The sequence below is a fragment of the Mus musculus genome, chromosome 7 (genome assembly GCF_000001635.26).
Source record: "Mus musculus strain C57BL/6J chromosome 7, GRCm38.p6 C57BL/6J".
Taxonomy (NCBI): domain Eukaryota; kingdom Metazoa; phylum Chordata; class Mammalia; order Rodentia; family Muridae; genus Mus; species Mus musculus.
The window spans coordinates 29,893,314-29,918,785 of NC_000073.6; the positions used below are offsets into that span (position 1 = coordinate 29,893,314).

Genomic DNA, 25,472 nt, shown 5'->3' on the forward strand with positions numbered 1-25,472 from the left:
TTCAAAAGACATGATACTTGAGGTAGGAGACATGTTGGTCTTTTTACAAAGATAGCACTGGTAGCTTATAAAGTCTGTGACATGTCCTGGTGTAAATGACAGGAAGGCCAGGTACACTTTCAAGTTCGTGTTAGGCTATGTCTTTACTGTGGCCTTCTCTTGTTTTTGAGACAGTGTCTTACCCTGTAGCTCAGACTAGTCTTGAACTCATGGTAATCCTCCTGCCTCAGCTTTCCCCAAAGGCTGGAATTACTGGCACGAAATGCCACACCCAGGCCTGTAGTGTATGTCTCTCAACAGAAGGATTGGATGTGCCAGTTATGTTAGATCTGACCAAGAATGCAAACACACCCACAGGTCTATTAATGTTTGCAGCAAACAAGTGACAGAAGAGAAGATGGTCCCTGTCATGTACATTATATTAGATTAGATTACCATGTAATTAGTTGGCAGTAGACATACTCCACCAACAGGATTTTTGCATCAACATGAGTTGACACAATCTTTCTTGTGAAGAACTTGATGACAATGTTCCACTGTGTTTTTTACCATGAGAACGCTTCTATTGTGTCAAATTGATGCAATTTCTTCTCAGCAAGTAGAAATGTCCTGCCCCATAATCCCATTCAGTGCCTTCTCTGAGATCTTTTTCTGAGCAGTAATGTGTGACACTGTCATGTGGCATTTTTACTTACAATAATATACATATTATTCTGTCCTATAGAGACAGTAATTACATAAGACGTGTCCTCAATGGGTCCTTTCTCATACTGCCGAGGTGTGAACATTCTCATGAATGCTGAGCACTGACTTCTGCACAAAGCCTTTCCCACAGACTACACACTTATAAGGTTTCTCTCCGGTGTGTGTTGTTTGATGTTTATTCAAATTGGACCTATCGGTGAAGGCCTTCCCGCACTCGGCACATCTGTACGGCTTCTCTCCTGTGTGAATTCGCTGATGCACTTGGAGCTGGGATTTCTTAGTGAAGGATTTCCCGCAGTCGCCGCAATCGTACGGCTTCTCCCCAGTGTGGATTCTGTGGTGTGTAATCAGCTCTGACTTCTGCCTGAAGGACTTCCCACACTCTGAACACGCGTACGGCTTCTCCCCAGTGTGAGTCTTCTGGTGCTTGCTGAGATTTGACCTGCCGCTAAAGGCTTTCCCACACTCGGCACACACGTAAGGTTTCTCGCCGGTGTGGATTGGCCGGTGCACCAGGAGCTGCGACTTGGAGGTAAAGGACTTGCCGCAGTCGGTGCATCCATAAGGTTTCTCGCCAGTATGGATGCGCTGATGGGTGATGAAGTTGGACTTGCGGATGAAAGCTCGCCCGCACTCGGCACACACGTGCGGTTTCTCCCCCGTGTGGATTTTCTGGTGCACGATGAGTATGGATTTCTGGTTGAAGGCTTTCCCACAGTCTCGGCATCCGTACTGTCTCTCTCCGGTGTGAATCTTCTCGTGTATACTGAGGTGTGATTTCTGGGTAAAGGCTTTCCCGCAGGTGCTACACCCATATGGCTTCTCTCCGGTATGTATCCTCTGGTGTGTAACCAGGTCTGACCTCTGAGTGAATGCTTTCCCACACCTTGCACAGACATAGGCTTTCTCCCCTGTATGAGTTTTCTGATGTGTGATGAGATTTGACCTGTTGGCAAAGGCCTTCCCACAGTTACTGCACACATAGGGTTTTTCCCCCGTGTGAATCCGCTTGTGCACGTGGAGTTGCGACTTGGAAGTGAAGAATTTCCCACAATGACCACACTGGTAAGGTTTTTCTCCAGTGTGAATCACCTGGTGTGCATCCAAGTGTGCCCTTTGCACGAAGGCTAGCCCGCACTTCACACACACATACGACTTCTCCCCCGTGTGGATTCTTCGGTGCACGGTGAGGGCTGACTTCTGGGTGAAGGCTTTGCCACAGTCCCCGCACTGATAAGGCTTCTCTCCCGTGTGAGTTCTCTGATGAATGATTAGCTCCGACCTGTAGGTAAAGGCCTTCCCACACTCCGCGCAGATGGACGATTTCTCTCTCATTTGAACTTTCTTACGCGGAAGGAGGTTGGGAGCGCTGCTGAAGGGTTTCGCACGGTCGAGAGATACACAGGGCCTCACTCTTGAGTGAATTCGCTGGTGGACCAGGAGTTGGGACTTGGAAAGGAAGGCTTTGCCACAGCCGTCACACGCGTATGGCTTCTCTCCAGTGTGAATTCTTCGGTGTGCGACCAGGTGTGTCTTCTGGATAAAAGCCTGTCCACACTCAATACAGACATAGGCCCTCTCGCCCGTGTGGATCTTCTGGTGCATCCTCAGTGTGGACTTTTGTGTGAAGGCTTTGCCACAGTCGACGCAGCCATGGCGTTTCTCTCCTGTATGGATCTTCTGATGTATCCTGAGGTCTGAGTTGTAAGAGAAGCCTTTCCCACAATGGCTACAGTCGTAGAGCTTTTCTCCAGTGTGGATCCTCCGGTGCCTGAACAGAGAAGATACTTGGAAAAAGGACTTTCCACAGTCACCGCATTTATAGGGCTTCTCCCTGGTGTGGGTTTTTTGATGTGTGAGGAACTCTGACGTCTGAGAACATGCCTTCCCACATTCGACGCACACGTAGAGTTTTTCTCCTGTAGGAGACGTCACGTGTACTCTGAGCTGTGACTTCTGGGTAAAAATCTTTCCAAATTCAGCACATTCATATGATTTCTCCCCAGTATGAATTTTCTGATATTGACAAGGTATTTGTTTATAACCGAGGACTTTTCCACATTGATTATGGTCCGGTAATTTCTCTCCTGTTAGAATATGTTCAGTGTTGATACAGGATGAAATTTTACCATATTCAGTAATCCTTTTAGTTCTCTTCAGCCCATTACTTTCATCATGAGTCTGTAAATCTGAACTATGCTTCGGCTCATCCTCAGGTGGGTCCCAGTGACGTGGCCTCTTGGGAGGGAGAACAATGTATGAGTTCACATGAATCACCTTCCTAACGCCTGAGTAGTCATGGCAACTCTCTGCACCCAGCGTCTTCGTGATGAAAACCATATCACTCGCTGATTTATGTCCTATTTGCTGGTAGGTCTTTTTCTGGTCACCAATCTGCTGTAGTTCTTCTAGAATGAAATATGAGAAAACGTCATTTGTAAAAAACAAAACAAAACAAAGCAAGAGCAAAACTACCTTCTCACTTGATATGTAAAAAGGCTTTTTCAGAACTCCCAGCTCTAAAGCCAAGTTCCTTTGTAAAGGAGAAACAGCACAGCAAGGTGTCTGTCAGAGCACACATGGCCCACCCAGGACAAACACAGAGAAGAGGGGAGGGGGGCAATTTGAGGAAGAAAATTGTAAGGCACAAGAAACATCCAGGCATAAAATACATCCAGGTAGATACATTACATAAGGCAGGCATGAGCAAAGTAAAGCAAAAAGAAGAGCTACAGAGAAAGCTGACATGCCTATAAACTGTTACATGGCTCTAATTTATTTTAAACTTTCTAATACAGATGGTTTTTGGACGTCTCCATTATGTAAATCAGTGATCCACGGTGGGGAGAGAAGAGGATGTGAACCAAAGAGGGGAAAAGGGGAAACATAACACCTTATCATAAGTCCAAGACAGAATTAGAATTAAAATGTATGTATTTACATTTATATAATATATAAAAGATATACATTTATAATTATAAATTTAATTATAATTAAATGAAGGCCTCATCAGTAAAGTACAGTAATAAAATAACAACAAGAACAAAACTCAGCTAACCAGAAAGACAGACTCTGTCAAATGTGGACTCACTTGGGCAGGATTAAAATTAACCTTTATAAAAGATGATTAAGAATGTCAAACATGGGGCTGAAGAGATGGCTCAGCGGTTAAGAGCACTGACTGTTCTTCCAGAGGTCCTGAGTTCAGTTTCCAGCAACCACATGGTGGCTCACAACCATCTGTAATGGGATCCAATGTCCTCTTCTGGTGTGTCTGAAGACAGTGACAGTGTACTCACATAGATATATACATACATACATATATACATAAATACACACACATATAAATAGAGCTTTTAAAAAAAGTGTCCCCCCCCCCCAAAAAAAAAGCCAGGCGTGGTGGCGCACACCTTTAATCCCAGCACTCGGGAGGCAGAGGCAGGCGGATTTCTGAGTTCGAGGCCAGCCTGGTCTACAAACTGAGTTCCAGGACAGCCTGGGCTATACAGAGAAACCCTGTCTCAAAAAGCCAAAATAAATAAATAAATAAAAATTTTAAAAGTGTCAAACGCAGCAGACAGATACTGCCAGAGGTTAAGTGACAAGGATACTCAGGTCATAAGCTCAAGGAAAGGTACAAGAAGCTGGAAGCAATGACAAATCTCATGCAGTGGCCAGGAAAACAGCAGGAAGAGAGCTAGCTGGGGCAGAGCTGAACTATCTCACAGGGAAAGGAGGAAAGAGGTGTATGGGAGTATGGGTTTGTATATCACAAAGTAATTATGAAGGAAAGATTTATAAATACCTGTGTGTATAAATAAAGACTAAAGCCATGGGGAAAGTGAAGAAAAAAAGTTAAAAAAAAAAAAAAAGACACAAATCTAAAGCCAAGAAGACAGCGGCTTTGCTGAAGATCTCTTGTGTCCCACAGTGCTGGCATGGACTCTCATTCTGTAATGCCCATGTTTCCTTTTCTTGCCCCAGTATGAAAACCTCTGTCTTGGAAACTTGATATCCCGTCCATGGAAAATGATAAAGGACTGGGCCCAACTACTCATGCTTCAGGGCCCAGTCGTAGGCCCACTTCAGTGAGAGTTGGTTCTGAAGGAACCACATAGGTCTAAAGACTCATATTTATATGAGTTTTTTAATAATGCACAAAGAGCAAGAGAAAATATTTATATGAGGATATTTATAATGCACAAAGGAGATAAAGAAGCCTGCTTAACCGGGCGGTGGTGGTGCACGCCTTTAATCCCAGCACTTGGGAGGCAGAGGCAGGCGGATTTCTGAGTTCGAGGCCAGCCTGGTCTACAAAGTGAGTTCCAGGACAGCAAGGGCTATAAAGAGAAACCCTGTCTCGAAAAACCAAAAAAAAAAAAAAAAAAAGAAAAAAGAAAAAAAAGAACCCTGCTCACAGACAGGGCTGTAGAGACACACAGCAGTTACGAGCATTTACTCTCAACTTGAAGGTTTGGTTCATAGCATCCACATTGGGCACTCACAACTGCCTGTAAATACAGTTCTAGGGGATCTGATGCCCTCTTCTGGCCTCCATGGATACTGCACCTTAATGGTGAACACACACTAGAGAAAGACACACATGCATATGCGCACAAACACACACGAAATAAACTTTAAAAGCCTCTTAAGATGCCTTGGAGCAGACATCCAACTGAGAATAGAATAAGCTGAGTGAGGCTTCCTGTCTGATACCAGGGGACTATGCTTACCCACTGAGCGCAGGTGACTGTAGGTCTCCTGCACCACATCCCGATAGAGACTCCTTTGAGCAGGATCTAGATGCTGCCACTCCTCTCTGCTGAAATCTATAGTCACATCCATGAAGGACACTAATTCCTGTAAGAACAAATTCTTGCTCAGAGTAAACACACTCAGGACAAGGGGGGGGGCGGGGGGGGGGGGAGGGATCAGGGAGGTGGAAAAGCATATTTAGAAATAAGGAGAGTAGGTTTTGTTTTGTCTTCCGTTCATTCATGAAAGCCCCAGGGTGAGCCACCAGCAAGATGGCCAAGTAGAAACTGTAACACTCATCCTGCAAAGTAACTACTGTGTTTTGATGGAAAGAACAGAAGAAGGGCATCATAGAAACCCAGGGTGGGTCACATAAGAGAACAAAATGCAATGGTTTGCCAATGCCCTCCAAGCCCCTAGCAGCCATCTGCTCCAAAGCAGGAGGGTAAGAAGATCCCAGTGACCATCGTTACCTTGGACACTGTAATGGTTAAGTTGTCAACCTAACACAATTTACAACTGTGGGAACAGAGTACCAGTGCAGGATTGTCCAGATCAAGTTGGCCTGTGGGAGGCTGTCTTGATTATGCTAACTGACAGCATCCACTGTGATTTGTACCATTTCCTAGGTAACGTAACAGACCCTGGACTTCAGAAGTGGGGGATGAGGACGAGGAGGCAGAGCAAAGTAAGTGTGCATGCATTTGTGACTAGCTGGTTGTTTCAAGTTCCTCACACTGGGACATCCCCACTTACTGACTGTAACTTGTGATTGGGAGCCGAATAAACCCTTTCTCTATTATGTTGCTTTAGTGAGGGTATTTTATCACAGATATAGGAAACAGAACAAGGGCAGAAATCTAAACCCTCAATCCTACAGTGTTACTCCATTTTGCTGGGTATGGCTTGCTCCAGCAGCCTGGCCATCACTTCAGCTCAACCCTTGAAGGACAGGGTATAGCAGGCAACTTGTAGGGGCAGACAGAAAGGCTTTACAATAGTTTGGTGTCATAGGTAGGATACAACAAAAGCCGTCTTGGGGACAGTGGGCCAGCAGACACATGAGTCAGTGGTGATCTCTGTTCATTTTTTTTTAAGTACATTGATAAATAAATATTGTAATTTGTATCCGGCCTTTGCTACTATGTGGGTTCCTCTTTCTTCTACCCTTTTCCACCTCTTTTTTCTACCCTAACACTAGGTAGGAGAGAAAGGAGGATAGAGGGGAAGTGGGTGGCTTTATCATTAGATTCCTTCCTGCTGAATAGGGGCATCATGTTTCTTGAGGCAAGTTTGATATTTGGAAATCAGATTATCTAATTTCTCCTTCTCCTTTCTTTTCTTCACACGACTCATTAAGAAACCGCAACCAACCAACAAGCTACAACCCACTCTGCCTTTTGGGGCCCTAGCATTTATTCACCCTCTGAAAAATCCCCAGAATGCCACATGCTACACACTCACAGAAACTATCTGCTGCTGGCAAAAATCACACCCCTGCTAGAGCACGAGGCAAATCATGATCAGCTGCTGCGGACAGTCTGAAGCAGCTCCGTATCTCACACCTGGGATTAAAACAAAAACACATTCTTACAACATTTCTGTGTTCTTTAAAGAAACGAAAATTCCAAAAATTGTCACTGTTGTACATTATTACAATAAGTAAAAATCATCCTTCAGTGTGGCTGATTGAAACCCGGGAAATTGAAATCCCAGCCCACCCCCACCCCCACCTCTATCCCCACCTCTATCCCCACCCCCACCCCATCCCCATCCCCAAATAATCGTGGTGGCTTTCATCTCAAAGTCCTGTTCCTAAATATGCAGCTCTAGGTTTCTAGTTATGAGCCAATCTTTTCCCACCCCTCTATTTTTGAGTAAGAAAAGCAGCTGCTGACAGCAGGGCCTGGTGCTATCATGTGGGTTACAGTGTTGCTAGGAGCCGTTTGATGAGATTATCTAGATCATGGGATTCTCCATGGTGTTAAACACAAGACCTCACAGACAGGAAACATTAAAGACTCCCTGTGGCCATCTCAGCAGAAGACCAACCCAAAACCACTCTGTAAAGTCTGAGCACTGTTCAACTGTAAAAGCTAACCGTCCTCTTACTCCCACTTGTAACTGTGTATTTTTTAACATAGCCATGCCCAAGTTCCCTGAAATAATGACTGAGACTTCTTATATATGATGAAATGCCTAGGCAAAACCTTTGCTCTGTTCCCTGCCTAGCTCATACCTCAATAACCCAGTTTCTTCTATTCTGAGCATGCCACAGAGCTGGTTACCTTCTTCTCAGGTTCATGCTTATGTCTGCTCCTTAGAATTTGGGGCTAATCTCCAGTGCCTGACTATTTCCCATAATTCCCCTCTCTCTCTTTCTCTCTGCTGGAACTCCCACTTCCTATTTCCTGACTCAGCTCATTGGCCATGGGCTTTTTTATTGACATGTGAATGCTTTTACACAGTGCACAAGAGATTCTCTCTACACCCACTAATACAAATATAATATACAAGTGTACATTGTACTTTATAATTTACATAATTGTGATGGTTGTGCTCAATTTATATCTAAGAGAAAAGAGCCTTTAAATTGGACAAAAAGGGGGACATGTTGTGGGTTGCCCTGGTGCTGTTTATATTCTGATGTTAATTCTGCTTCTCTCATGAACTTTCTCCCCATTCTAACTGGTCAAATAAAGGCAGTAGAAGGGAAAGGTGGGACTGGAGGTTTTAGAGAGTGGGGGCACATGGGGACAGGGAAGGAGAAGGGAGAGAGAGGGGATGGAGGAAGAAGAGGTAGAGCCAACAAGGAACAGAACCACATGGCCAGGAAAAACTGCAAGTAGCAAAGGGTCTCATAGCTGGGAAATAAGTGAGGATAGTGATAAATCTGCCCAATCTAGGCATATAGTTATAAATATAATAACTGGGTTGTGTGGTTTTATACAGGCTTACTGGGATTGGAAATCGCTGCAACAAATTGGCACACCAACATATGGCTCAGAACTCAACTAACCTGAAATAAAAGTCTACCCCCATCCCATCCTCACCCCCACCCTCATCCCCAATAAATGGCTGTGGCTGTGATCCAGGACTGCAACAATGTGTGGACTGAAAGCTGAGTGAGGGGGGAGCTGGTGAGATGGCTCAATGGGTAAGAGAGCCAACTGCTCTTCCGAAGGTCCTGAGTTCAAATCCCAGCAACCACATGGTGTGGCTCACATCCATCCGTAATGACACCCTCTTCTGGTGCATCCATATCTGACACCCTCTTCTGGTGTATCTGAAGACAGCTACAGTGTACTTAGATATAATAATAATAATAAATAAATCTTAAAAAAAAGAATAGATTGATACTTAAAGATGAGAAACACAATAAATACCTTTTGAGTTTTCTGGGATAATATTTTGTATGGTTGAATGAGGTAGATTTAATTGACACTTATCAATTACAGTTTTTACAATATCTTGGTTTACTATATTTTCTCAAAAGACGGGACCCTAGATTTAAAAATTACATGCCTTAGAAAAGGGATTAGAGCAAATGATGGAACTAAAGGTTCAGGGATTTATAGGTCATGATAAGCCACAGAGAGAGGAAAATGAAGGTTAGAGACAGGAGCTGGAAAAGATGCTAGAACAAAAGATGCAGAAATTCATAGATTGAACTGAACAGCAAAGAGCTAGGGATAAAATTTGGACACAGAGTCTAGAGGATAATTTACTAAAGTTAGTAAGTCAAAATAAGATAGACACAACAATATCAGAATTACAACATAAAGAGAAATTTAAAAGCTAGACGCAGGGCCTGGAACAGAAGATACAGGGATGTATAGAGGAGCAGTTTGAACAGCAGAAAGAGAAATCTAAGAGTCGGCAGTGTAGTGGACTAGAGGAAACGTTAGAATTAAAGGAATTTCTAGAGGAAAATGAAGGCTGGAGACAGGAGTTGGAAAAGACGCGAGAGTAAAGGATACAGCAGCTCACAGAGGAGACTGAGCGGCAGAGAGAAAATAATGAGGACTGGAGGCAAAGCTTGGAGGTGAACCTGTTAAAATTAATCAGGATAGAGAGCAGGATATCAGAATTACAACATATTCAGTCTTGGGGCTGGAGAGATGGCTCAGTGGTTAAGAGCACTGACTGCTCTTCCCAAGGTCCTGAGTTCAAATCCCAGCAACCACATGGTGGCTCACAGCCATCTGTAATGAGATCTGACGCCCTCTTCTGAGTGTCTGAAGTATGCTTACATATAATAAATAAATAAATCTTAAAAAAAAAAAAAGAAGAAGAACCCCTCAAGACTGGAAGGATATGGCTCAACAAAACAGAGCCAAGGGTAGAGAGATTTCTACAGATCAGCTGCTTGGTGAAGGTCATTTTGCTGAGATAGACGTGCAGGCTATATATGATGGAGAAACCTTGGCACTGTGTTGCTTGTCAGCCTTTAGCTGTGTGTGCTATGATGGTATATGGAGACAGAAGACAACTTCATGGGGTTTGTTCTCTTTCCACTTTTATGTGGTTGCAGGAATTGAATTTGTGTCTCCAAGCTTATGGGGTAAGCATACCTAGCGACCTATCTCACTGTGTAAAATGTTTAAAACCAAAACTTGAAATTAAATGTTGATAGTGTTAACAGCAGCGCAACAGAGCGGGAGGAGACAAAGTTGACAATGTTTCCCAAAAAGGAAAGCAGTAAAAATTGTGGAGGAAAAATGAAAATTGGAGACTAACTGAGAAGCAGAAATGTCAAGAACCGAATCAATAGACTATCTGCGTTCAGTGTGGCGCTCTGAAAAGAAATGGCGCCATTCCTTCAGAAACCCTATCTGGAAGTAATTTCTACCAAAAATTTTATCCACAGACAACAGATAAACACGGTAGGATGCCAAACAACAGTCTCTCATGATGGTCCACCCTCATTGCCTTTGGAGTGGATGACATTGCTCAGGTGTTTCTTGATTTTTCGATAAATAGATCAAGATTGGTTCCCTGAGGGGCAGGTTTAGGGGTTCAGTTGTTCGGGTGGCCTATCTGCTTCTCCTCTGAGACTCCTGGGACAAATTAGGGACATCTACTCCTTGGAGGAAGTCTCACCCCCAAGACCCCGCCCCCCTGACCTCACATGAGCTCCCAAGATCCTCTGGGGCCAGTGGTGTAGCTTCCAGGGTTGAAGTCCAGTCAGTTGGCATGATCACGCTGGGTCTAGACCCTGTCCTCTCAGCAACCAGAAGCTTAGCGGTCCTCTATGAGTTCAGTCAGAGCTGTGAGGAAGAAGTGCTGTGGAAGAAGATCTTGTAAGGAGCCGCTCAGAGATACCAAGATACCCAGAAATGTCAAATCCTTAGTCATTAGACATTCACCACTGAAACACATGCCAGTTACCTCACAGAGCAGTCGTTCTCAAACTTGAGCAGGTATGCACTCAAATTATCTAGAGGTATTGTCAAAATATAGTTAAAAATTCTCAGCCTCACTCCCATGACTTCTGCTCCAGCAAGTCTAGAGATCTAAGAATTTATGCTAATTAGTCTCCATTATTATGCTGAAATTGTTGTACCAGGGACTAGCCTCAAGAAACAGTGCTGAGAGAATAGAAAATTTAAGAAAATCTGGGTCCGGGGAGACATGTTAGAGGGTAAAGCGCCTACTACCATATAAGAAACATAGCAATGCTTTTAAAAAGCCAAGGGGTAAGAACCGGACAAAAGAAAGAAAACTTGCAAAATGGAAAGATATTTGTGAAACTAAACTCTTTTACAAACTTATGGTGGACACTCTAATTGCTACAATATTCCTTGAACTACTTAGTCATACCTATTATTAAAAATAACTGGAGGGATGTAGTAAGGGTTGGTGAGACCAAAATACATTGTATACATATAGACTCTTCAAAAAATAAATATATTTTGTAAAAATACACATAAGTGTTGATAACAATATAACTTCAAACATATAAACCAGAAATGGACCAAAGAGAGATGGACAAATTACATTTCCATTGTGAGCAATATCCCTCCACAACTAAGCAGACAAAAAAAAAAAAAAAAAAAATCTCTAAGGGGGCTGGAGATATGGCTCAGCAGTTAAGAGCACTGACTGTTCTTCCAGAGGTTCTGAGTTCAATTCCCAGCAACCACATGGTGGCTCACAGCCATCTGTAATGGGATCTGATACCCTCTTCTGGTGTGTCTGAAGACAGCTACAGTGTACTCATATACATAAAATAAATAAATTTAAAAACCAAATCTGTAATGTCTGCTGGTGTGGTGATACAGGCCTTTAATCCCAGAAATCTGGAGGTATAGGAGGGTGGATCTCTGTGAGTTTGAGACCAACCTGGTCTACAGAGTGAGTTCCAGGACAGCCAGGGCTCCAAAAAACAAAACAAAACAAAGGCAAAACTGTAAGGTCATATGATGGTCACACAATATATATGTGTATTTGTGTATGTATATGTGTGTGTGTATATATATATATATATATATATATATATATATATCCATACATACATATATGTGTGTGTGTGTGTGTGTGTGTGGTTTTTTTGTTTGTTTGTTTGTTTGTTTTTTTTTTTGCTTTTCGAGGCAGGGTTTCTCTATGTAGCCCTGGCTGCCTGGAACTCACTCTGTAGACCAGGTTGGCCTCGAACTCAGAAATCTGCCTGCCTCTGCCTCCCAAGTGCTGGGATTAAATATATTAATATATATCACAACATATTGCGATATATGTATATACATAAGCATACACACACAACACAATTGAGGAACGATTATTTTTATGCAATGTGGCATTTATGAAAAGTGATTATGGTATCGACCATAAAACATTTTTCAGCTAGACCACTACCCAGAGATATTATCTGAAACAGAAAATGCATTTCCAAATGACTCCTGGATCACAGAAAACGAATTAAAAAAGAAAGCCATTTATATTTAAAAGACAATAAAAAATCTACATATAAATACATAAGAATGTAAAGTATTACATTAACCAAGGCTAAAAATTAATAAGCTAAACTTTGGGGTTAGAAAGCAAACTTATCAAAAACCCCACGAGACCCTCAGCCACTCATCACATTCCCTAACATCACTCACTTGTCATCACAATCACACATCACCCGGCCGACCTCCCTCCTCCAAAACTCAGAGTTCCGTTATTGATCGGAGAAATCCTTGCCACTGACAACCATCAACACAGCAGACAGCACCCGGTCACTAACTCCCAACATAGGCACACACTACTGACTCCACAGAATTCTAGTTGAAACCAACCGGAATCATCTCGGATGACTTCTTGCCCTTAAGACTCAATGGAAGCAGCACGGGGGAGGGGGAGGGGGAGGGAACCACCTTCAAGCACCAAGGTCACTTCCGGTCTTAAAAAAAAAAAGGCCCTGGGCTATTAGTACTGCGCATGCTCAGCATTACCTCCGATGCCAGAGGACTCCAATAACCCACAGCGTGCTTACATAGCTTCAAGATCCTTTGTACACAATTCCTTAGGAGGATCGATTAACATAGTCGTGCCCAGAGATGCCGCGTAGGCCGCCATCTTTCAAATTTACGCATTCCGTACAGCAGAGGAATAGCTATCCAGCCAGATTACACGGAATGAGATAAAGAACGTAGACCCAAGCACTGTGGCCCACGTCCGAGCATCATCCGATAAGAGGAGGTTCTTCTGGACACGGGGTCATGAGTTCTGTAACACTGAGAAACCTAGTTGCCACTCTGAATAACCTGCTCTCTGTGGAAGAAACCATGCGGTGCAGGGGATTCAGAGGAGAAAAAAAAAAAATTGAGAGGGCTTGTGGGAGAAACCATGTGGAAATGAGGGGACAAATCAAAGTGGTACAATCCACTTTGTAAAAAAAAAAAAAAAAACCATTCATGAAAAAGGTAGAAAAAAACCAGCAACTCCAAGAGCATCAGACCAGTATCAGAAGCAACTGGAAGAGTGTCAAAATCTTTAACAAGACAAACCACATTGGGAGATAAAGTAGAATCTGGGATAAATCCCTTGGAAGATACCGCCGTGAAGCTCCCTTCACGTCAGGGTGTCGGAAGGACAGAGAAGAATGCATGGGTGAAGCCCATCCGTTTCCGTTATTCTCCACTCTAACCACCTCAAGTAAACTAGTAGGCAGCTGTAAGAAAAAGAATAGTTTAATGCTAGGCGTGATGGCACCAACATGTGATTAAAAGCACGTAAAATTAAAATATAATTAATGGATAGCAATCTCCTTAGTGTGTAAATGAAGCCTTAATTTAATACCATGGCTCACCCTCTAAATATCTAATTAAGCTCAAAAGACTGACATTACAAGCTGAAATAGGGCCGGGCGTGCTGGTGCACGCCTTTAATCCCAACACTCGGGAGGCAGAGACAGGTGGATTTCTGAGTTCGAGGCCAGCCTGGTCTACAAAGTGAGTTCTAGGACACCCAGGGCTATAAAGAGAAACCCTGTCTCAAAAAACCAAACCAAACAAACAAACAATGCTTGCTTATACTGCTCTGCCTAGGACCGGAGTTCTGTTCCCAGCTCACAAATCTGTCTGTAACCCTAGGTGATGTAACATCCCTTTCTGACCTTTACAGGCAAATACAGGAAAAACAAGCCAGCGATGGTGGCACACTCCTTTAATCCCAGCACTAGGGAGGTAGAGGCAGGCAGAGATTTCTGAGTTCGAGGCCAGCCTGGTCCACAGAGTGAGTTCCAGGACAGCCAAGGGCTACACTCTGTCTCAAAAGACAGAGAGAGAGCGAGAAGAATTGTAAACAAACGCTTCTATTTCCTTTATTAAAATCAACTAATTTAGAGATTACTGTAACAACCACAAACGTGTGACTAGATATACAAACTCATACACATAACTCATAAAATAGAATATTGTGCAGCTAAGAAAGGAAATATTTATATAGAAATGAGTCCCATAAACACCAAAGTAAAACGGTGTACCCAGTGTATGATGAAGCTTGCCTTTGGTCCAAGCATTTGTGAGACAGAGACAGACTGATCTACGTGAGTTTAGTGCAAACCAAGTCTGCATAGTGACTTGCAAGTCCGCCTAGAGTGAGACCCAGACTCAAAATAAATAAAAATTCGAAGAGAATTTTTTTCACTACGTTATAACAGAACCCTATACCTATTCGGGAACAACCACTCGTTTACAATTCTTCCTAAATCTGATAGATTTTAATAACTAATATTCATTCTTTTTTTTTATATGCCACCTAAATGGATCATATAAATCCTATGCTGAGCCTCGCCAACAGAAAAGGGTAAAACGGAGAATCTGTCGTCATCCTGAAAATTCCTACAGTGAGTTACAAGGCCCAGAAATGTCCAGACTCAGGGTGTGGTATCTCAGAAATCATTTCAACAACTTTGTTCCAGGAGACCAGTGCCACGCAGTTCCTTTTTTAGACTACATTTCCCAGAAATACACGCGACTCTACACAACTTCCGGTGCAAACCTACTCCAAAAACATACAGTGATTCTCTGAGATTGGCCCCCTATCATGGAAGGGGCTCAATGCATTGTAAGAGTTTCTGTCCGAGTTTGTATATCTGTCTAGGAATTTCACGCACAAAATTGAAAATGCGGAACGAGCTCCTCGGCCTGCCTCAGGCCGTGCTCTGGCGGGAAATCCGAGAATGGATGCCATCTTCCCCGCCAGTTCCAATCGCGGACTACATTTCCCAGAAGCGTTCGCGAGTGCTAGGCAGCCCCTTCTTTTGCCTGCGGGACCCTCGTCGTCCGGGGACGGGAAAGTGTACGGCGAGCGGCCTATAGGCCCTTGTTAAGGCTCCAAAGCTGCGGCCCTGGGGTCTGAAGGGAAATACCAGTCAGTATCTGAGATGTCAGGTCAGTGGGAGCTGGTCTAGCAGGATGAGCAGCAGTGAGGCTTTGGCTCTGTTTAAGTGTGACCTTAAGTGACTCTAGGACGCAGTGAGTGCGTGGCTGTGATTTTTAGGATTCTTTGGTGGGTGTGTCAATGACCTGTGAACATGCGCAGAGCTGTGTGTGTACGTATGCACGTTTTCTTTATTATATGTGATTAATAACTTTGTGGCAGTGTGTGTGATTGTGTCCCAATGTGTTTGGACCTATTGTGTGTAACGGTATAGCACCTGTGTATGAGGGATATATCAGATAGCCAGTAATTATGCTTCCAAGAGTGTTAATCAGAGGGGGACTGTCTGTATGTTTGTATACTATGTGTATTGGGTACCTGTGACTGTGAGGATGTTTGAGTGTGATTATGTAACTTTATGTGATACCATGAGCATGGTTGGATGTAGCTGATCTTTGTTACTTTGTGGGTTCCTTTATTCACCGACCCTTTATACCCCCCCCCCCCCCCCACACACACACACACAACACCACCCTCCTGCTAGATAGGAGCGAAAGAAAAATAGATGGGGGAGAGAGAGAAAAAGAGAGAGAGATCCTTGACTCTAATTTGTTTCTTCTTTGATCATGACTGCTAACAAACCTTACCATACTCCCTGAACAACCACCAATCCAATCCTGCTTGTCTGGACCCTAGCATTTATGTATCCTCTGAAAAGTCCTCAAAATTTCAAATGCCACACAGTTGCAGAAACTATCTGCCACTGGCAAACCCATACCTATGCTAGAGCACAGGTAAATGAGCTGCTTTGAGGTAGCCCCATATTCCCACACGCACCCCACACGCACCTGGAATTAAAGCAGAGACATACTCTCAGAATATTTCTGTGGGTTTTTTTTTCAATTTTTTTTTATTATTCCTGTGGTTTTTAATGAAACCAAAATTCCAGAATTCTCACTACAATTGGAAGATGGCATGTAATTGTCAAGCTGACAGTATGTGTGTCTTAGGGGCTGTTATGTTCTGTTGAATGTGTATTGTGTATTGATTGTGTAAAATTTCATGAGGGCAACTGGAAGTGATTATAACTGTTGTGTGACTCCGCCGTGAGTCTCCTGTTGTGCCCGTTTGTAGCACTGTGGTTTTATGTGGTGTTGTATTTAAGGGTTCTATAAATGTGGTTGTGATTTCATCCTCAGGATGGATGTGTGACTGTGACTATCCAACCATACATTGTTGTGCTGTCATTTGGGTAGGGTGTGCTTGTGAGGATATATGTGGTTCCATGGTGGGTGACTGACAGCAGCTGTGGGTTTGTAGATTTGGTGTGCCTCTGACTGCCCAAGTGACTCCAATTTTCTGTCCTAAGAGACCCCCAGTGAGATAAGAACAGATTCCAGTATTGGACAACATAGGCTACATTCCTTCTCTGACTCTAGACATTATCATGAGAACCTAGACTTCTCCCTGGGTGACAGGTATGGATCCAGGGTGGCCTTTTATTAAAAGACTTAGGACTTCATGACTCATTTTTTCCCCCAGCTCCACTCCTCCAGAGGTACCCAGTGGAGAAAAGAGGAATGGCGGTGGACCACGCCAAAAATAAGGTACACTGGGGTTTCTGTTGGGATGACCCACAAATACTGTATTTTCTGGCTATAAAAAAGTGTGTTCTTGTTTTTCAATTATTTGGAGCTGGTGACAACTGGCTAGTAGGACATGTAAATGTCACTTCCATGCCTCCCTTTAAAAGTAAGGCGACTTTCCCCAGCCTGCTAGTAGAATAAGGAATGTGACTTTTTGCATAATAAAGAGCAGTTGGCAGGAATTAAGGGGGTGGGACTTCCAGGCTGGCAATGTTGCCAGCAGACAAAGATGGAATCAGAAGGCCCCCAGGACAGATAGAAGCAGCTAGCAAGAACCACTTGGAGAAACAGAATGGCGGAGGTCAGGATAAGTTAGTAGCTGAGACACTGTCCCAGCAAAACTTAACAACAGCTTTAAACTATGTAGCTGTCTCCATGTCTTAACACAGACTTATCAAGTGACCCGGTTCTTCCAATTGTCCATTCATGGAAATGATGGAAAACTCCAACATAGACACATGGCCTGTGTTCTCCCTGACTTCCTTCTGTTTAATGGTCACATGTTAATTTAGGAATTAGACAACTTACAGTTTTTGTTTCTTTCTATAACATGGTTATTTCAAAGAACTTGGAAAACAGAGCCAATTAAAATTTTTGCTACACAAGGATAACCTCTGTTTGATCAATTTCCTTTTCATGACATTTTCAAGGGTGGGATCTTACAGCATTAACCATTTCATATATTTGGAGTGAAAAACTATGCGTGGCAGTTGTGTGGTTTGGTTGTTGTTGGCTTTCTTTTGATTTTTGAGACAGGCTGGTCTCAGACTCTGCAAGTAGCTGAGCATGACCTTATACTTCTAATTCTTCTGAGCTGCAATTACATGTGTGAGTCACTATACTTCTGCATGTATGCATGTATGCGCAGTACCACATACATGCCGTGGAGGCCAAGAGAGGGTGTTAGAGTCACTGGAACATACTGAAGGTTGCGAGCTACCGTGTGGAGGCTGGGATCCAGACCCAGGTCCTGTGCAGCAGCAGGAAGCACTCTTAACCACTGAGCAAGCACTCAGCCCCCATTTTGAGTTTTTTGTGTAGTTGGTTGTGTTTAGCTCTGAGGCAGGGTCTCTCGCTGTAACCCAGGCTGACTCCGTGCTTTAAATCAGTGGCTCGCAACCTTCCTAATGCTGCAGCCCTTTAATGCAGTTCCTCATGTTGGGGTGACCCCACCCATAAGATTACTTTGTTGGCCCTTCATGAATGTAACTTTGCTACTGTAATGAATCATAATGTAAATATCTGCTCTGCGGGATAATTGATTATCCAGAACTACTTGGTTATCTAGAACCACTTCTCTAGAGTCTCCTGCTTCACTTCCCTAGTACTGGGTCACTGGTATAAGCCACCATGCCAAGTTCTGTACAAGGGTTTGAATCTTCTTTTAAAAATCCAAGCCAGGCAGTGGAAGATTCTAAGAAGTTTGAACTGTGTGTATAAGCTGTTGAGGTTGTACAGTCAAAAATCAAAACGTTTGGCCACCAGAAAAAGAACTTGAATTAGTAAGAAATGAAGGATTGTTTTGGTGTTTGAAACCAGGGCATTATGCGCATTCTTTATGAGTGAGCTAACTCCCCAGGCCTGTTCTTTGAGACTTGATCACACTCTATAGCTAAGGCTGGCCTGGAACTCACTGTGCAACCTGGGCAGACAAGACAGCTCAACTCCAAATCAGTCCTCTTGCCTCGTCCTCCCTGGGGCTGGCTTATAGTCGTGCAGCATCATGCCTGGCTTTGTGTCCTGTTTCTGGATGAACAGGCAACCCAGAGGTCCCGGGTCTGGTGACATCATGGAGTGGCTCTTTTGCTCAGCCGGACAACGCAAGCACCAACATTTTGGAAGTGCTCTCTGTGTTCTAACCTGGGTGTGTTTATTGTTTCAGAAACCGGTGGTGTTCAGTGACGTGTCTCTGGACTTCTCGCAGGAGGAGTGGGAGTGTCTGGGCCCCGCGCAGAGAGACTTGTACAAAGATGTGATGCTGGAGAACTATAGCAACCTGCTCTCAGTGGGTAAGGACACCTGTATCAGCAGCGCAGCCATCTCTGCAGTGTCTGCTTCTTCCTCAAGGAATTTCTCAGCTGCCTTTCAAGCTTGCCACCTGAACTCCTGCTCCTTGTTTGCAAATACCTGGTTTCAGCTGGGCGGAAACAGAAGCCTGAGAGACAGGCGGCTCCGGTGGGCTGTGGCTAAAGCTTCCTCCTCGTCTCTGGCTGTTCCTGTCTTGACATCTCTTGCTTGGTGACCGAGGGATGGCATCCGTTTCCCACAGCGTAACTATGTTCCATGTCTTTTCTTGTAAGCAGGACTTCACATTCCCAAGCCTCAGGTGATCTCTTTATTGGAGCAAGGCAAAGAGCCCTGGATGATTGGTAAAGAGCTTACAAGAGGCCTGTGCTCGGGTAAGTGAGAAGCATTGCGCAGAGCGGTGCCCACGGGGACAACTCGCTGGTAATCCAGGAAACTGCACCTTTCCCATGTTATTTTGTTTTTTTTTTTTTTTTTTATTTTTATTTTTTTTAAAGATTTATTTATTTATTATATGTAAGTACACTGTAGCTGTCTTCAGACACTCCAGAAGAGAGAGTCAGATCTCCTTACGGATGGTTGTGAGCCACCATGTGGTTGCTGGGATTTGAACTCCTGACCTTCGGAAGAGCAGTCGGGTGCTCTTACCCACTGAGCCATCTCACCAGCCCGTTATTTTGTTTTAAAGAGTATTTCCTAATGTTATGTAGACGAGTGCTCTGTCTGCATGTACACCTGCGTGCCAGAAGAGAACATCAACTCCCATTATAGATGGCTGTGAGCCACCATGTGGTTGCTGGAAAGTGACCTCTTAACAGCTGAGCCATCTCTCCTGCCCATTGGTTGTTATTTTGTAAGCTTCTGCCAAAAACTTGGGTCTAAGTGAGAAAAGCAAGTTCTTTTTTTAAAAAAAGAGCATTATTATTATTATTATTTTGTTTCATGTATTGATTGATTGATTGATTGATTGCATGGGGCGAATTGGGGGGGGTCAAAGGACAACTGTGAGAGTTCGTTTTCTCTGTGCATGGTGTTGGTCTGGGGATCAGACTCAGGTCATCATTGGTTTTGTTTTCACATAGGAACGGTTTTATAACTGGCTTATCAGTCTTTACCTTCTCTTGTCCATCCAGAGGTCGGATGCCTAAAATCCCAACCTCCTAACAACCTGAGTTACCCTCTGGTGACCAGGCTCAATACTAGAGCTTTTCTCTTTCTTTTAAGATTTGTTGTTTTATATGTATGGGGTATGTGTGCACCAGATGTGGTATTTTATATTCATGGGCCTGAGTGTGTGTGGTATGTGTGCACCACCAGTTGTGGACTGGTGCCCACGGTCAGAAGACCTGATAAAATCCTCTAGAACTAGTCACAGGTATTTGTAAGCAGCTATATGGGCACTGAGAACTGAACCGCAGTCCTTTGCAGTAGCAGCACACATTCTTAACTGCTGGGCCATCTTTCCAGAACCAGTCCTGAGGCTCGTTAAGGCCGATCATGAATTGCCTCAGTAGCACCACAGAACTGCTGCTGTCATTCAGAGAATCTCAAGGTTTTTTGAAGTTCCATGGCAGAAAACCAGGACAAAGATCAGTGTGGCAGAACATGTTTATAATCCTAGCAACTAGAGAGACTGGGGCAAGATAATACAGAGTTCAGAACCAGGCAGAGTTACATAGTAAGACCTTGTCTCGGGAGACATTCCTTTCCTTTAATCCTTGCACTTGGGAAGCAAAGGGTCTCTTGAGTTCAAGACCAGTCAGGGCTAGATAGTGAGACCTTATCTCTGAACAAACAAAATGAGCAGAAGACCAAATGTATTATTTGGGGTTTTTGTTTGTTTGTTTGTTTGTTTTTCGTGTCTTGTACCCAGTGCTTTTTTTTCTCCAAACTATTCTGACTTACATCCACATTTAAGAGTCATTGTAGGAGCATTGGCGGTGCGCGCCTTTAACCTAGCACTGAGGAGGCAGAGGCAGGCTGATCCCTGTGAGTGTGAGGCCAGCCTGGTCTATAGATCAAGTTCCAGGACAGCCAGGGCTACACAGAGAAACCCTGTCTCCAAAACAAGACAGTGCTTGTTGGTAACTTATTTCCTCCATGGTGGTCTCTGCCTCCACGGTGCATCTTGTTAATTCCCTGTGCTCTTTGTCCATTTCCGTCATAGATCTCCGTAAGCCTGTGTCATTTACTTACTAAACAGTATAGTCACTTCCTTTTTTTTTTTTTATCCCAGTATGAAAGTTTAAAGCTTTTCCAAATAATAGAGGAAAAAAATATATTTGCTGCTTGTCCTTTCTTTCAGCTCTGGAGTCAATGTGTGAGAGCAAGTTATTATCTCTAAAGAAGGAAGTGTATGAGATCGAGTCCTGCCAGAGGGAGCTAATGAGACTTTCAAAGCACAGCCTCTCGTGCTCCGGTTTTACAGATGCTCCGGAATGTGGAGGCCAATTTCAAGGTGGACATGGAAGCCAAGAGTTACTCACTCGGGAATACATGCCCACATTCTTTCAGCAGACCTTTTTTACCCTACATCAGATTATTAATAATGATGAGAAACCCTACGAATGTAAGAAGTGTAAAAAGGTCTTTACCCAGAACTCACAGTTTATTCAACATCAAAGAATTCATATTGGTGAGAAGTCTTATGAATGTAAGGAGTGTGGGAAGTTCTTCAGTTGTGGGTCACATGTTACTCGCCATCTGAAAATTCACACTGGTGAAAAGCCCTTTGAATGCAAAGACTGTGGGAAGGCCTTTAGTTGTAGCTCATACCTTTCTCAGCATCAGAGAATCCACACTGGTAAAAAACCTTACGAATGTAAGGAATGCGGGAAAGCCTTTAGCTACTGCTCAAATCTCATTGACCATCAGCGAATTCACACTGGTGAGAAGCCTTATGCCTGCAAAGTATGTGGGAAAGCTTTTACAAAGAGCTCACAACTTTTCCAACACGTGCGAGTTCATACAGGTGAGAAACCTTATGAATGCAAGGAATGCGGCAAAGCCTTTACGCAGAGCTCGAAGCTTGTTCAGCATCAGAGAATCCACACTGGAGAGAAACCCTATGAGTGCAAGGAATGTGGGAAGGCCTTTAGTAGTGGCTCAGCCCTTACAAACCATCAGAGAATCCACACTGGGGAGAAACCCTATGAGTGCAAGGAGTGTGGGAAGGCCTTCACTCAGAGCTCACAGCTTAGGCAACATCAAAGAATCCATGCTGGCGAGAAACCTTTTGAATGCCTGGAATGTGGAAAGGCCTTCACCCAGAACTCACAGCTTTTTCAGCATCAGAGAGTCCACTCAGATGAAAAACCTTATGAATGTAATAAATGTGGGAAGGCCTTTAATAAGTGCTCAAACCTTACTCGGCATCTGAGAACTCATCGCGATGACAAGCCCCATAGCTGTACCGAATGTGGGAAGACGTTTAGTAATGATTCAGACCTCATTAGCCATCAGGAAACTCATACTAACGAGTAATAAAACTTCATGCTTGACAGTTACTCTCTGGCATTGTTTGACTAGATATTTACATTTTCATCTGAATTATTTGGCTGTAGGCTATGAGTTCCAAGCCTCTGGGTAGTGTCTTCTCCCACATCACTGCTAGTTGCTTATTGGGTTTTGTTCACCTCTTGCTTGGGGGTCTGCCATACTGTGTTTATGTTTGCTCATAGCTCTAGGCCTGTCTTTTGTTCTCTAAACTGTGTTTCTGAAGCTTGCACTAATAGCAGCATTTTAACTGTGTAAGCTTCATGAGTTAAGTCCTTATAGAGCCCCAGGGTGGATCTGAGGCGGTGCTGGTCGGTCCTACTGCTGTGTCTCATGAGCTTGTTTTTATTTTTATTATAAGTGGGGGCGGGCGGGGGGGGGGGGAGAGAAAACTAGAAAATCCAAAGCTCAGACGTGAAGATGAACTGTGATTGTGTTGATTATAGATGACGACTATCAAATCGGTAGAACGCGTTCTGCGGAAGATGTGTGTAGTTCGTGTGTTTGTGTTCCTTCTGCATCTGCTTTTGTCATGTTAGAAAATCATTGTTGTAATTGCTCTTTCAGCAAATACAGATTCTAATTTTAAAGATTTACTTAATATCTGTTAATGACTATTATTCATGTTATGGTTGCTTCTGAATTTTTGCATTTATGAAAGCTGTCTCCATTACTATGCCTCCAAACTTAAATTTGGATGTCTGATGTTTTGTTTCTCCTAAAAATGAGAACATTTAATGCTGAATTTATTTTCTCCTTGTATGCTATTTTGTTCCTTTTCATTAACCCTAATCCTAATGTCTTGTCAGAAGGATAATTACAGTTAGGAACATGTTATTCTTCCAGATTATTTTCTTATCAGTAGTTGTTTTTCTTTTACATATTCAGTCATGTGTACGTATTGGTTTGCCATGAGAACTCAATGAACTCATAAATAGAACTTATAGATCTATTCCTAGCATATATGGGTTTAATAAAAGGTTTCTCTGTTGTCTTTTGTACACTAAGTTTCATAATTTTCTTTATGTTTTGTGGAAAGGGTCTCTGGGGCGGGGTTGCCAGGGATGGAAACCAGGGCTTTGTGGGTGCTAGGCAAGCACACTCACTGAGCTGTGGTTCAGCCCCTCACTGGTGAATTCCAAGCTAGTGTTTACAATTAGTGTTTAGTTAGGATTAGTGTGTAGTGTTAGAACTGCTAACCCACTTCTCCCAGTTTCAGGAAAATTACTTTTAACTGCCACATGCCATTATCAAAACTGGAGGACTGATGATGGAAGAAAGAATTTTATGAAATAAAGCCTTTCATCTACTGCTTATTGAATTACAAGCAGGGAAGGGGTATTGTGGATGTTCTTTTTCTAGACATCTCCCCTCCCTCCCCCTCACTAACAGGTTTTACGTTGTAGCTCTGGCTGGACTGGAACTTACTATGTAGGAAACAGATCTACCTGCACTAAGTGCTGGGATTAAAAGTGTGTGCCGCTTCACCCATCTTCAGACTTAATTTTTAATGTTGTACAAATAACATCAGTCTGAAATTCTGAAAAGTTTTGGTGGATGGTTGAAGTCACAGCTATCAAAACAGCAGGAAGAGATGAGATTAGTTTTCCTTATTCCTTCTCCAAAGCAGAAAACATAGAAGCATTGTGTGGGAGTAGAAGCAGTATTCCTGGGGAGGTATAACTAGGTACTGTTCACCTCAGATAGGGACCCAATAACAAACCAAAGGAAGGATGTCATCAAAGCTCTACTCAGTGAGCTTTATTGGAGTTGCATGTGGAAGCATGGGTGAGAGGTTACAAGAGCAGAAAGGACTCAGATGGCTGCGTCACCAAAAGATCATGCCAGGATGGGTAACAACTCAGAAGCTGAAACCAAAACACACTGAAGGGCTTGCAGGCAGCTGAACCAGTTAGAGATTAGCTCTTCCAGGCTGCTCACTAAGCTCAGGCCGTACTGCTTATATAACCTTGGAAAAGGAGAAATGTAGTGTGATTTATTTTGAATGCGTGTCCCTTTAAGAGAACTGCTTGCCCCTATGACCTTCAGTGTCAATGGGCCCTTGGAGTTCTGCGAGGGGGGTGGGGGGAGCTATAAAAAGCCAACAGAGGCTAAAAGAGAAGGGAGTAGGGTTCAGGTGGCCGAAGAATAGGGTCAGAGAGTACAGTTAGAGAAGACAGTGCAGGAAGGAAGACGACTGAGTAGGGCTGAAGAGAAGAAATGAGATTGAGTGTGAAAATAGACTGTTGAGCCAGGAGGACCTGAGCTGAGCCAGAGAAGATATCATTAGGAAACAGTTGAAAGTGAACTGGGCTAGCAAAGTGAGAAGAGAAGACTGCTGGCTGGAGACAGTTGAGCCAGGAGAAGCTGAGCTGAGCTGAGCAGTTAGGCTAGAACAGTTGTTATAGCTTGGAGCTGCTGGCATTGGGAAAACTGGGAGAAGGGATTGTTGAAGCACATTGTTTGGGACTGAGAGAGGAATGAACAGCTGGGAGGAACATTCAAGGGGCTGGGCTGGAAACTGGGAAGAGTGCTGGCAGGGAGAACCCGTTACTGTTTGTAAGAAAAGGAGACTTTAAAAGAAAAAGCACAGCTGGGCAGTGGTGGCGCACGCCTTTAATCCCAGCACTCGGGAGGCAGAGGCAGGTGGATTTCTGAGTTCGTGGCCAGCCTGGTCTACAGAGTGAGTTCCAGGACAGCCAGGGCTACACAGAGAAACCCTGTCTCGGGGAGAAAAAAAAAAAAAAGAGAGAGAGAAAGAAAAGAAAAAGAAAGAAAAAGCACATATTTTGCAAGTGGCACCCAACATGGGGCAGGCTATTTGTAGCTAAAAGAAGATGTGTATTTTACAAGAGACCTGATGAATCTAGTCAGTTTCAGGGATTTCCTAAAGCTCTTGAGTTGTTTCCTTCTTGAGCTTTAAGGAGGGTTCCTGCACAGTGGAATATTTTCACTTCCCTATAGAACAGTGGTTCTCAA

The 25,472-nt window shown here is 43.5% G+C and overlaps 2 protein-coding genes and 1 non-coding gene across 13 annotated transcripts; 2 read left to right on the plus strand and 1 right to left on the minus strand.

The window, feature by feature from the left end:
• Positions 1 to 17: 17 nt before the first annotated feature.
• Zfp27 (zinc finger protein 27) lies at positions 18 to 13,256 on the minus strand. 9 transcript variants are annotated; one of them, XM_011250481.3, is made up of 5 exons: positions 12,938 to 13,256; positions 10,587 to 10,746; positions 6,925 to 7,025; positions 5,439 to 5,565; positions 18 to 3,113 (listed from the first exon to the last, which is right to left on the minus strand). In XM_011250481.3, exons 4-5 carry the CDS (start codon positions 5,548 to 5,550, stop codon positions 766 to 768), a joined length of 2,460 nt encoding a protein of 819 aa, XP_011248783.1. In that variant the 5' UTR covers positions 5,551 to 5,565; positions 6,925 to 7,025; positions 10,587 to 10,746; positions 12,938 to 13,256; the 3' UTR covers positions 18 to 765. The 9 variants fall into 9 exon arrangements, with proteins under 9 accessions (XP_011248783.1, XP_017177621.1, XP_030098248.1 ...); XM_017322132.2 differs by having other exon boundaries at positions 10,592 to 10,746; positions 12,897 to 13,256; XM_030242388.1 differs by lacking the exon at positions 12,938 to 13,256 and adding an exon at positions 12,564 to 12,851 and having other exon boundaries at positions 10,592 to 10,746.
• Positions 13,196 to 13,254, plus strand: Mir7668 (microRNA 7668). Its single transcript, NR_106128.1, has one exon. It is a non-coding gene; the product is annotated as a microRNA 7668 (primary transcript).
• A 1,710-nt stretch (positions 13,257 to 14,966) lies between the features above and the next one.
• Positions 14,967 to 23,500, plus strand: Zfp383 (zinc finger protein 383). Of its 3 annotated transcripts, none has more exons than XM_011250725.2 (5): positions 14,967 to 15,318; positions 16,870 to 16,934; positions 18,856 to 18,982; positions 19,277 to 19,372; positions 21,304 to 23,494. In XM_011250725.2, the coding sequence occupies exons 2-5, from the start codon at positions 16,908 to 16,910 to the stop codon at positions 22,479 to 22,481; spliced, it is 1,428 nt and encodes a 475-aa protein (XP_011249027.1). In that variant the 5' UTR covers positions 14,967 to 15,318; positions 16,870 to 16,907; the 3' UTR covers positions 22,482 to 23,494. The 3 variants fall into 3 exon arrangements, with proteins under 3 accessions (XP_011249027.1, NP_001230837.1, XP_006540454.1); NM_001243908.1 differs by having other exon boundaries at positions 15,204 to 15,338; positions 21,304 to 23,500; XM_006540391.1 differs by lacking the exon at positions 14,967 to 15,318 and adding an exon at positions 15,345 to 15,499.
• Positions 23,501 to 25,472: the final 1,972 nt, after the last annotated feature.

Coding starts and splice junctions, on each gene's coding strand:
- Zfp27 (XM_011250481.3), bottom strand. CDS start 5,550: ATGGATGTGACTATAGATTTCAGCAGAGAGGAGTGGCAGCATCTAGAT. Junction 3,114..5,438: donor CAGTCACCTGCGCTCAGTGG/GTAAGCATAGTC, acceptor ATTTCATTCTAG/AAGAACTACAGCAGATTGGT.
- Zfp383 (XM_006540391.1), top strand. CDS start 15,469: ATGACCTGTGAACATGCGCAGAGCTGTGTGT. Junction 16,935..18,855: donor TGGACCACGCCAAAAATAAG/GTACACTGGGGT, acceptor TTATTGTTTCAG/AAACCGGTGGTGTTCAGTGA. Junction 19,373..21,303: donor TACAAGAGGCCTGTGCTCGG/GTAAGTGAGAAG, acceptor CCTTTCTTTCAG/CTCTGGAGTCAATGTGTGAG.